Source organism: Equus quagga, chromosome 9 (genome assembly GCF_021613505.1).
Source record: "Equus quagga isolate Etosha38 chromosome 9, UCLA_HA_Equagga_1.0, whole genome shotgun sequence".
NCBI lineage: Eukaryota > Metazoa > Chordata > Mammalia > Perissodactyla > Equidae > Equus > Equus quagga.
In genome coordinates this window covers 109762429-109775479 of record NC_060275.1, presented here as the reverse complement: position 1 = coordinate 109775479, position 13051 = coordinate 109762429, and the positions used below count along the sequence as shown (strand labels likewise).

General features: G+C 39.1%; 1 protein-coding gene across 6 annotated transcripts in view; it reads right to left on the bottom strand.

Annotated features, from left to right (window-relative positions):
• The window catches only part of DNAH5 (dynein axonemal heavy chain 5), a 266364-nt gene that overhangs the window by 78385 nt on the left and 174928 nt on the right, over positions 1-13051 (bottom strand). For all 6 annotated transcript variants that reach the window (XM_046670920.1, XM_046670918.1, XM_046670919.1 and 3 more), the window contains 3 exons: positions 8899-9029; positions 5229-5382; positions 4472-4739 (listed from right to left, as the gene is read on the bottom strand). In XM_046670920.1, coding sequence (XP_046526876.1) covers positions 4472-4739; positions 5229-5382; positions 8899-9029 — 553 coding nt within the window. The remainder of the gene's footprint in view (positions 1-4471; positions 4740-5228; positions 5383-8898; positions 9030-13051) is intronic.

Here is a 13051-nt window from a genome sequence, read left to right as displayed (position 1 = left end):
TCCACCAATCCCACTTCTGGGTATATATTCAAAGAAATTGAAATCAAGTTCCTGAAGAGATATCTGCAAGCTCACGTTCATTGCAGCATTATTCACAATAGACAAGACATGGAAGCAACCTAAACATCCATCAGTGGATGAACAGATAAGGAAAATGTTGTACATACGTACAATGAAATATTATTCAGACTTAAAAAAAGAAGGAAATTCTGCCATTTGCAACAACATGGGTGAACCTGGAGAACATTATCCTAAGTGAAATAAGCCAGATCAGAAAGACAAATACTACAGGATACCCCTTATATAAGGAAACTAAAATAGTCAAATCATAGAAACAGAGAATAGAATGGTGGATGCTAGGGGATGGGAGGAGGGGGACAGGGGGAGGTATTAGTCAAAAGGTATCAGTTATATAAAATGAATAAGTCCTAGAGATCTTCTGTACAGTATAGTGTCTATAGGTAACAATACTGCATTGTATACTTAAAATTTTTCTGAGGGTAGATTTCATGTTGTGTCCTTATCACCAAATCATCATCGTTATCATCATTAAAGAAGTCAGGAGGAACCTTTTGGAGGTGATGGATATGTTTATGGCATAGATTATGGTGATGGTTTCACAGATGTATACTTATATCTAAACTTATCAAGTTGTATACATTAAATATGTACAGCTCTTTGCATGTCATTCATACCTCAAAAAATGGTTTAATAAAATGCATCTTAAGGAATAAATAAATAAATTCGAAAAATATATAACAATACTTTTATGGGAAATATTTATCTTAACCTAAATAAATATGTTAACACAAACAAAATGATATATTTCCTTATTGATGTGGCTGGAGATAATAATTTAATTTAGAATCAGCATCCTGAAGGCAACTTAAATGATGGTTTTTCTAGAAAACTTGTTGCTAATTTTCTAAAAAGAACAAATCATACTTAAATCACTAAGTGAATTAAGTACTTCCAATACCCATGGATGGTATTCTTGCATAACAACCTAAGGCAGGTTAGTATTAGGTGTAGATGCTGGTTTTCCAAACAAGATTTTACACTTATTAAAGAAAGGAGCTCTGTCTCGTGTCTGATAATTATTTCATCCACTGCTGTGAATATCCTGGTACTAAATATTCACATAGTATGCAAGCTGTAAATACTTACTAGACTAGACTAGAGATGTTATAACCACAAAAGCTTACTGGTTATCAAAAGGTTTAAAAAGATTTAAATGTCCAGGTGCATTATGTAAAGTTTAACTTCTACAGACACAGGAGGTCCAAGAAAGGAGAAAAAATTTAAATATTCCTAAGTGAACAAAGGAAGAGCAAAAGAAGTGGTGAGTCTTGATTAAGCTTTGGAACTTAGATAAAGAGGATAGGAGAGAACATTCTTGATGATTGCAAGTAAGTTAAGGTCATATTACGGAAGGATGATCAATTTTGACAGACTGATTCATTCATTCAACATGGTAGTTGCTGAAATTGTGAACAAAAGACATGAAGTCCTTGATCCCATTGAGTTTTTAGTCTAGTAGGACAGACAAGCATTAATCAAATAAATCACACAAGTAACCATATAAATTGCAAACTGTGGTTAGTCCCAGGAAGAAACAGCACACAAGATACTGTGAAATGGATAACAGGGGAAGAGGCTTAGTGGGGGAAAGGGGCATCAGGGGACAGTCTCCTGGAGGAAGTGACATTCAGTTGAGCCAGCATTATCCAGGCAAAGGGAGGAGGATGCAGGGAGGATGGGAGGAGGAGCGCAGTGCGTGGGAAGAAAAAGTGCATGTTCAAGGATTGAGGAGAACAGAGCAGGAAGAAAAAGTGACCTCAGGTGCAGCTGGAGAAGTAGGCTGAGCCAGCTCATCCCAGCCTTGAAGGCCATGCCAGAGATCGTGGACCTTTTTCCTAGGAGCAATGAGAGGACATGGAGGACATGAAAGGTTTAAATAGAAAGCAATGTGATTGAGTTTGTGTTTTTATCATTATTCTGTCAGCAATGTGAAATGAATGGGAGACAGGTGAAAGAGGAGGAGAGATCATTAGAAAGCTATTTGGGTTTTTCCAGGTGAGCGACAATGATAGCTTAGCCCAGGATGTCAGTGAAGGCGAAAGAGTTGGATAGATTCCACCAATATTTACGAGACAAAGTCGACACGACCTGATGATGGAGTACCCTTGAGAGCTGAAGGAATGAGAAGCGCAAAAGACAAAGAGCCCTCTGACCATACAGCCCGATGGACGATGGTGAGACCTCCTGAGAGAGGGAGACCAATGGAGAACAGTCCAGTTTTAGACATTTTGAGTTTAAAGAGCCTGTGAAACATCCATGAGAATGTGTGAAGCAGGCAGCTGAGCGCACAGACTTCAAGCCAGAGGACAGACCAGACTAGAGATAAAAATTGATGAGACATTAATACATGGGAGGTGAGTATGAGTTTTCTTGGGAAGAGAATCTAGAGCGAAGAAAGGAGTCTGCCCTGCCTTCCAATAAGCCTGGCTCAATAAATAGCATAAAGTTCAATAAATATGTTCCGAATAAATGAGCAAATAGATGCAGGCACAAAGGTCAGAAGACTTACTAGAAACTGAGGACAGAGAAATGAAAGTTTTCCTGTCTTCCACGTAATCTTGGCTTGGGTTGACGCCATGAGATTTAAAATAATGGGGCAGATTTGTGAGAAATTAACAAAGGAAAGATCAATAAGACATTCATCCTGTTATAGGAGGGATGACCGAAATAGGGACTTGGCTGGAAGGGCTCTATATTTAAGTTAAATCATCTTAATTATGGTATTTACAGTTTGTCACCTGAAATTATTTTTATGGTTAATAATAACATCTTACATGATATTTTACAAAGTACTTGCATACTAATTATCACACATGCCACATTACAATGTTTCAGTCAAGGACAGACCACATATACAATCGTGGTCTCATAATTTTACTACCATATAGCCTGGGTGTGTAGTAGGCTATATCATCTAGTTTCATATGAGCATACTCTATGATGTTCGCACAATGATGAAATCGCCTAATGATGTGTTTCTCAGAACGTATCCCCATTAATAAGTGATGCAAAACTGTATTTCATAGTAAACTTTAATACAGCTCTAAATATTGTCATTTTGTGCTCTGCATTTATATCCTACTTCAAGGATTTTAAAGTTTTACCCTTAGTTGTAGTTACATTTTAATAGAACTTAGAATTTTAAATCACTGGTCTTTTCTCAAACCTTGAATACAAAAGAGAAAACTGTACATTTGTACTTTGAATATATTAAAACATTCTGTGTTTAAAAGCCACAAATTGGAAAAACTATCGCCAACAGTAGTGGGTTGAGAACAAAACTTCCCCAGTGGATAAGAGTTTGTTAAAAAATAGATATATACATATATGCATACATACACAAATACATACATACATCTATATACATCTGGGCTCTAGCCCCAATGCTGATGCTGCTGGCTTCTTGAACCTCTGACAATTCCCTCAGCTTCACTCTCCCCAGTTTCTCCATCTAAAGGGCAGGAGACGGGCTAATCAGTCATTCTTTCACTGGGTACCACAGAGCTGGAAAGGCAGGTGTGCGAGTGGCAGGAGTAGGGTGAGGTGAGAGGGCAAAGCTCCAGAATCCTTCCTCCCCTCCACTTTTCACTGTTTTATCTCTTAGGGCTACCTGTAAGGTTTTCCTGGTAAACAAGACGCTTCTTAATTATTATTAAAACACAATAATCAGACAAAATGTTTGAAAGCCACTGCCCTGAATCAAGGGAACTTTTATATCATTTAAATAATTCACAGATAATTTCTCACCAAAAGCTGAAAAAAGCATAAACTACATGAATGATCTCTAACGTCTACACTTTTATGATCAGTGTCATTTACAGAGTAACAGTAGCATTAACATTCCATAGGATGAAAGATTAGACAGAAGCAAGGACTCCAGCCATAGAACATTGTGGGTAACATCCTTTTCAAGGAGACAAAACCATCAGAGGATAGCTGGATAAGATTTCCTCTTTGATTTCCAGCACTGCAGCCACAAGAAGGAAATGTCCAAGAGACTCCTGGCTTCAACTACTTTGAGGTTAACCAACCTACGTAAAAAATAACACAAACACTATCAAAGATGTTAAAACCTCAGTGCCTTCCTGTGACATCCCAGAACCTGCCTGGGGATCCAACTGAGAAAAAGTCTTCAGGCATCTCTGAAAAGATGAGAATCACTGTACATTATTCCAAGGGGTAACGGACTGAAGATCTCATTCTCTGATAACCATGCTCTGAGAAAAATTAGCTACCAAATGAGAAAGAGCACAACCTTGCAAAAATCCTCAAACATTGGACAAAGTGACTTTTGGCTCAACCCAGTCCAGAGAAGGCAAAGAGCACAGAACGTAAATAAACAAAGACTGTAAACCAGAAACTCTGACATAAAAATTTCCACCACACTAACCAGCAACTAAGGCATCCTTAGGCCATCGGCTGAACCAGTCAATGGTGCATCCTGAAATAAGGGCGGGGAACTTCAAAGCTCGATTTCGGAATTTCTCCCCAACTGGTGAAAAGCAGAGCACAATGTGAAGGTTCTGTCGGACCCGACTCATGAAGTAGTCATGCAGGTTCTCATTGGTCGGAGGGCGCCTGGGGTATTCTTTTTTCATGGCGGATATGAGATCACTATTGATTTCATCAATTTCATCACGAGCAAATAGGTTGGAGACCTAAAAGAGAAGTGCAGACATTCAAATTCGGTACAGGCACGTGACAACAGATTGAAATATATAGCTGAGTACATATATGGTCTTTCCTCCATTTGTGTTCTCAAACTCACCTTCACAAAATTAACCAAAAGTCTTCAAGATGAGACACATTTTAAAATACACAAACAATTTTATTAACTGAAAAGTCGTAGCCCTCTAAGGGGTTAAATGGATATATCAAGAAGCCAATCGGCTTTCCTTGTAACCTCCCTCTTGTGTTTTTTCACTTGTCATTTGGAGTATTCATTGACATTTTAAATGCATAGCTCCACATTTTGATTGGGAGTTTTACTCTCCAAAAACTCGATAGAAAAAGCCTTCCTTCATAGTGATCACCTAATCCTTAATAACAGCACTTATCCAAAACTCAAATAGAAGGAAATATAGACAGCTCTAATGTTGGAGGGAAACAGAAGAGACAAAACACATGAAGAATTAGTGAGCTCCTACCTCCCCCGATGATAAAACATTGTTCATATATTCCAAAAATGACTCGTCCTTAATCTCATTGTCTGTGAAAATAAAAGTGACTCCTCTGCCTTGCTGACCCGCTGTTCTATACAAAATCTTCAGGTCTTCCATCAGATTCGATGTGTTGTAGGATCTAAAAAATAAGGCCATTGTGTCATTAGCTAAACTACTTTGAAAAGAAGGACAGATCCTTATCACAATGCTTTATGCCATTTAGTTAACCAAAAAAAGCTGATATTGTTCCATCAGATAGGTTATTTTATTGTATGTGAGTGTTACTGGTTCATTATATTTACTTACGAAGATGAAATTGATTTTTTTTTCTTTCAGTTTCTAATATCTATTGCTTTGGGAGTAACAGAGGTGCACCATCTTAGTTAAGTTCTGAGTACTTTGCTGTTCACTAAAGTCAAAAACTATTTTTTTAATTGAGGTAGAATTAACATAGGACATTATATTAGTTTCAGGTGTGCTGATTTGATATTTGTCCATATTGCAAAATTATCACCACAGTAAGTCTAGTTAACAGCAAGTCAAGTAACATTACATTTACTTGCAAAGATAAAATTGATTTTTAAAACTCCACATTTTCTGAAACTTTATAATGAATTTTCTTCCACATGCAAAAAATTGAAAGTGAAAAGTCAACCTGAAACAAAAATATAATTTTTACCACAAATGTCATCTGAATGTGTACATGTCTCATTTTGAAAATATTTGTCAGGACTGATAATAGAAAAGTCAAATGGGCATATTTGCTAAGCACCCACCTGCAACGATATTTTAGAAGATACCTCATAAATTAAATGAAACTAAACTAAATCATTTCACGCCTTTATTACACGGGGTGAGGGAGATGCCCTATTATAAATGGTGCACTCTTCATCCCCTAACACAATTATTTTCATTGCATCGTTGGATCCCACGTGAGAGGGTTTGCTGAGCATCCAGTACACTGTCGTACAATAGCTAGAAACGTTATGGGACATCCCTCTCTAAACCTTCTTGCATTGTCAAAAGCAATCCTTCGGTGGAAGTCAGCTTTCAATCACAAAATGTTAGAGAGGTCCCAACATAGAGTAACCCATTACTTCCAAAAGTGAAAATAAAGATATTCCAATCCTGGAAGTCACACTTACTAAATTATTATCTGAATTTTGTGTCATTAAATAAAGTCAGAGTTCAGAGCACAAGAGCAAATGGCCTTCTGATTTTTTAAAAGCTACTAAATATTTAACTTCTACGCTTTGTGCTTTTTTAACATCTAAAACCTAAACCCTAGAACCAGAAATACCACTAGCCTGCATCAATATTTTAAGAAGACTTCTAGAGAAGTGAGATCTGAGAAATTAGACAAGAAGTTTAAAGACACAGTCCCCCGTAAAAAAAAAGACAAAGGAAAATAACTCACCCCAATTTCTCAGGATATGGGGAAAACTTCCAGCCCAGTCCCCTGGATCAAGGACCCCGCTGCCTCAAATAATATGACTTGAGTTATCTAACAAATGGCTGTGCTTCCCAAAAGCGAGGCTCTTGCTTCCTGAGCCTTGGCCACATGGCTGTGCAAAGGCTTATGCAGTAGGATGGTCTCCTGAAGGCTATGAGAAGGCAAGGAGGCCTTGACCCTTCTTTCCATCAGTAATGAAGCATTCCCAGTATGACATGCTGAGGAATTAGTTTATCATAGAGAGAGGAGTCAGAAGATGTTTTTATTGAGGCAGTGTGGTGCAAAAGGTCAAGCCAGACCAGAAACCAGAAATATCATGGTCATTCCCAGGGAGAGTGGGGATTTCAGACAAGTTATAGCCTTTCTGAGTCTCAGCTGTAAGACAGGCTAATGTTATATGCCGTGCTAACCCATAAAGTTCTTTTAAAGATCATATTAACAAGTGCATGGAAAAGTGCTTTGAAAACTATAAGGTTTTATACAAACATTAGGATCAAAACTCTCAGAGTCCAATCTCTTTCCTATATGGGTTATTTTTAATCTAACTCTGCTTCTATCCACAAACTAAAAGAATTATACACAAGGTATTTATTGGATTTATTCTCTAAGCAGAACCCTATAATTCAGACCAAATAAAAGTCTAACAACAGCAACTTGAATATCTAGATCTCCAAACCCAATGTTTAATAATTTTCAACCTTTGTCCTAGCGGGTGACTATGCACCCCATCAATGAGACAGATCAGTTGGATGTTTTACCTTATTGGGCCAAGACAAAGCTCTACGTCTATGCCCAATAGGCTAGGAATTAGTTTATCATAGAGAGAGGAGTCAGAAGATGTTTTTATTGAGGCAGTGTGCTCCCACACCTGGAAATTAACATCTAATAATTTTCAGCCGAAATAAACTTCCCAAACTGGTCCTTTGCTTCGAATCTTCTCTTGCTTAATCATGAAATTCAGGTTAGCCTCTCTGAATCACCCCTGCTTATGTCTTCATGTTGAGTTCTCACTTCCTAATTCTCCCAGCACTACACAAATCTATCCGACGACCTCCCATCTGAGGTTCCCCATCTTGATGAGTTCCAGCACCGTCTAGTTTCCCCAGATAGAACCAGGGTGGACCAAGCCCAAAAGCTCCAACTTCCTAACCATCTCTTGAATCTGTCTTCATTTCTCCATTCTCACTGCTACCACTTGGGACACCATCATCTCTTGCCCAAATCCCTGAGACAGCCTAATAACTATTCCAGCTCAGCTCCTTCCATCCATTTTCTGTCCATACAAATCTGACATGCCCTCCCTAGTGGTAACTCATTAACAGTTTCCTATTGGTCTAGAATGAAGTCCAGATTCCTTATCACACCTTCAAAGGCCTCCATTTCCCTTCCTTTCCCATCTTCCACTTTACGCTGTACACCTAGCCATATTTAATGTCTTCCACGGCCTCAATTGTGACTTCATATGTGTTCATCGTTTTGTCTAGAACATTCTTTACCGCTCCTCTTCCCTGAGATAAATCCTGCTCATATTCAAGTCTCAGTTTAAACATCTCTTCTTCCAGGAAGCCTTTTCTGACCATCCCTTAGACTAGCTTAGGAGTCTCTCTCTCATATTTCAATAGAATCTGGCCTGCATTTATTTCCTTTTCATAGAGAGCCCCCACATATCACACCTCACTGAATGAGTTATCCGGTTGTCTGTCCATAACGTAAACTCCATGATGACACGGGCAGGTGTACCTTGCTTACCATGTACTCCCCGGCCACAAGCCAGTGACTGATACACAGTTGGTGTTCAATAAATATTTTTAAATGTATAAATGAGTAAATCTATATAAGTTTTTCATCTATTCTCCTAGTTTATTAACATTCTTGAAATCTGAATTAATATTTAGTAGGGATAAATTTCTCCTGAAATGCACAAAAGGAATACTCATAATACTTATACCATGCATAACAGAAAAACAGTGAGGAAGTTCTTCATTGCAAAGAGAGGCTGAAATGCTTCAAAAGCAAATTATTAATGTGAAATTTTCATGGTCCATGACAGAGGTTGAAAGGAGAAGATGACAAGTCAACATGTAAGAAGGAAAACTATTATGATCCCTTATGTATAAGAAAAACGCATTCTTAACATCAGGTGGCCTCTGAGAACCTGCTATCAAAATCTATTTCAGGTTAATTAAAGTGAAAGCTTGTTACCTTGTCAGAGTGATCTGGAAGGAAGTATAGCCAGCAATGAAAGAAGCCAACCTTGTCAGGCTCTGCTTTCCCGATCCACCCACTCCAACCAGGAGGGCATTTCCCCGGGGAGTACGAATGACTCGTGAGATCTAGAATATGGAATAGAAAAAGCATGCATTGTCCAACATTTAAATAGTCCATTTTTTCCTATTTATTTAATATAAGCATTTTAGAAGATGTAGGTGTCCCAGGATCAGAAGGGAGAGATATATTGGCTGGATGAACGAGGACATCTCTGAAAGAGAACAATGTTTGGGAAGTATTGGACAGGATGTAGAGTACGGGCTGTGCCTTTGGGAAACCAGGAGATGACCAGTACAGAAAAGTCAGCAGGCAGCCCAGACCGGGGCTTGCCCTGTGTTTTCAAGGAGATAAATAAAGAAGACTAAGTTTCTTTTTAGTTTGCCCAACCTAATGCAGTAGGATAGGAAAGAGAATAGAAATTTCAAAGCAACATATATCCTTAGAATAAAGAACACACTGTTGATTGGAATATCTTCCACATTTGAAAAATGACAAAGAGTTTAAAGTGAAGAAAATTCCCAAAATATGGCATAAATGATGGAATTTTTTTTTTAAAGAAGATAAGCATAAACACCTTCCTATTATTTGGTCAAGAGAGTGATACCTAAGATATCTACCAAGAAGTGATTATGGGTGGACCAGAAGTGCACTCTGGGCCAGTCAGTAGCCCCAGACCACTCCACATCACCTGTGACAGAAGTCCATGTTTCTCCACTTTTACTGGTATTGAATGAACTACTTACACCATCAGGCCTCCAGCGCCACCTGGAGGGGATTCAGTGCAGAATTCTCCTTGATGCATTCTTCATCTGGTGTAATAACTGTTTATCTTTCCCTCCTGACTGCATTTTAAGCCTGGGGTATTGCTGTAATACCCACTTTTCTCTATGATAGAGATAGACAGATGATGGAGATAGATGACAGAGAGTGGGATGGGGGCTGAGAAGGGTCACTTCTCTTCGGCTGGGGAAGCCTCCTGGGGTAATCCAAGCCTGCACGCTGCCAAGCTTTTGTTAAACATCCTTTCTCAGGATTCTCTCCACTGGCAGAGGCTATGCTCTATTCCTGTTGGGACTGCTCTTGGTTTTTAAATTATTTCCCATATTTAGTGTGAGTCCAGGAAATGGAGACCATTTTCCTGTCTCTGCTGTGGCCCTGAGGGTCTGTGGGAAAGGCAGGTGACACACCCCTTTTTTCCAGCCTCCCACTCACCCTCTCCACGGATTCTCTCCGAAGTTGCTGTAGGCAGGAGAGGAGGCGTACTGGCAAGAATTCTTAGGATTTTGCCAACATCTATTCATATTCTTTACCCGGTATTCCTTCAAGAGTCACAGATAATGCACGGTAAGGAGCAACTGTAGGTCACACTAGAACTTTCTGTGTCTTTCCTTGGTTAACATCTTTCAAAATAAATGGCTTTTGTCATAACCATTTCCTTTCATTGATGCGAGTGAATATAGTAAGGGTTTAAATAATTGTTGTTAATTAAGTATTGGGAATCTTCACCCCAACATCTCCTCCTGCAACTGGGCCTAGGTCTTAATATTAAACTTTTCGATTCCCAGTTATTAGTATACGGTCAATCCTTAAAACATACTTGACAAATTAACATATATAGGAACAAACAAATAGAAGGCTTTAAAAGTGGACTCAAAAAACTCATAATTTGGTTAAAAACAAAGTATAGGAGAAAACACAGTCAGGTGAGACCTTCAAATGGGGTTATTTTGTCCCATTATGTAGAGACTGTGAGATAGAGATATTCGTTTTTTAATTCTAATAGTAATTTCTTAATTAAATAATTAGCAAAAGTTTCAAAAATTGATAGCACCCATCCTGCCCTGCAGGTGCTCCACTGCAGCAGGGGAGAGAGACCCATTAATAGAAAGATGGTAATGTGCCCTGGCGAATGCTGGGACGGACAGGAATGACGGAGGAAGAGGAAAGGATGGCAAGGAGACAAGGATGCTCGGTGCAGGGAAGGCTTAGATGTGCAACTGGAATTTGACCTGAATCTTGAAAGACAACTAGAATTTATCACACAAAGAAGGTGGCACACCGGGCAGGGGTTGGGCTACATTTTAAGAAGAGGGAATGGGAGGCACAAAGTCTCAGAGTCAGCAAAAGGCTTGAGGTGGCCCCATAGGGGTTGGAACTTCAGTACCAGGTATAGAAATTTCAGGAGATAAGGGAGAAAAGGGCTGTTCAAGGCCATATTCAGGACTTGATTAAATTCCAAACCTATTTAGCAAGCATCTCGAGGGTACCTGACTCAGCAGAACTCCATCCTGTGAATAGTGAGGTGAATAAATTGGGTGCCCACCCTCACAGAGATTACTGTCCAGCAGGGAAGACAAACACACAGACAGATAAATTCTACACAACGCAGCACCTGCTGGGAATGAGGTGCTGGTGAGATGCTCCGGAACCAGGGTGTGTTGAATCACAAGCAGTTGATTTTTCTGGATTACACACCAGGCAGAGCATGACTCACGAGGGGTAGAGTGGTAGGAAGGGGCTAGATCGTGAAAAACCACACGCGCCATGGTTTGAACTTTAACCAAAGAGGCACAAGAGATATTGCAGAGATATTCTCCATTTTGAAAGAAAATAGTTATTTGAATTAACAATGGAACTAAGAAATACATGTGCTCTCATATCACATTCTGTTTCGCTGCAGTTTTCATCGTCAATTCTGTCTCTTGGCTTCTATCATGTACTGTAACTGGGTCACATATTTCAAGGTTCACACCCACACAACACAGTTTGGATGTACTGTACACAAAAAATAAGAGGGTAGAAGAAAGATTTGGCCTAGAAGACAGTGAGGAATGTGGTATTTTAGCTCTAAAACTCCAGTCACCGACTCTCTGGCCAATCCTAGAGCAGACACACTGGGGGCTAAGAGTGAGGGAAAACACAGTCAAGGAGCTGTGCTGAGGCACGCACGCCTCGAATGTCACATCCAGACAAAGCGAAGAAATGCTCATCGCTCATCATCTGTGCTGAGAAAATGGAAAAAAGATAGTTATAGCGAACTTCCTCAAGCACAAGACTAACGTAAATAACCTCATCTTCAATTGGAGCCACTGTGAAACCCCGGTCAATCAGACTTTGTCTCCAATAGACACTTAGTCATGAAGTTGCCTTTGGTATTTTTTATTTAGAAAATATGCTTTGCTTTTTTTCTTCTTCCTTTTAATGATTAAATATGACAGAATGCCTATTCTTCCTGAAACACTTAACTCTTAATCAAGTATAACTTAGGAGCTAATTTCAAAATGTTATTTATATTTGCCTTTGGAAGAACATTTGCACTCATAATTTAGTACAGATGTCTCAGGTTCTGGAAAATTCAGTTTCCAAGCTGGTTGTCCTCATGCCGGGGAGACCCAACCTCGGAACAAACTCTCTGTCTTCCTCCCTCTCCCGGACTCACTCCAGCTGTGCAGAAATGCCTTTCTCCCATTCTTCCATGTCAGGGGGAGAGTTGATAAGACAACCTCTAAAACCCTCCCCATTCTGAAGATTCCGCCATTATTAGAATTGACAATTTGTAATTATGAGATTGTCCCTCATGGTTAAACCTCAGTAAGGGAAGACAGCCTTGAATTGTCTTCTTTCTAAAGAAAAAGACGTAATCTGAAAAAGCAGTTGACATCAACAAAGTGAGAATATCAACAATGGATTTTAAATGGCATTATCTTCCACCATAGATAAATTAGGTCATATAAGTTATCAAGTAAATAATATGTTTTATTTTCAACATTCGAGGATCAACTGTCCTATGAATGGATCTGTAATGACTCACATGACAGGCTAGAAAGGAAATTGTACTTTCCTGGTAGATTTCATTCTAACAGAATTTTCGTCCAGCTCTAAGGCAATTTTTATGCATTATGTTTTAATTATCATTTCTAATTGTGGTAAAATACACAGAAGATAAAATTTACCACCTTAACCATTTTTAAGTGCATAGTTCAAGGACATTAAGTACATTCACATTGTTGTGCAACCACCACCACCACCCCCCCCCATCTCCAAAACTCTTCAAAAGTGAAACTCTGGGGGCCGGCCAAGTGGCATA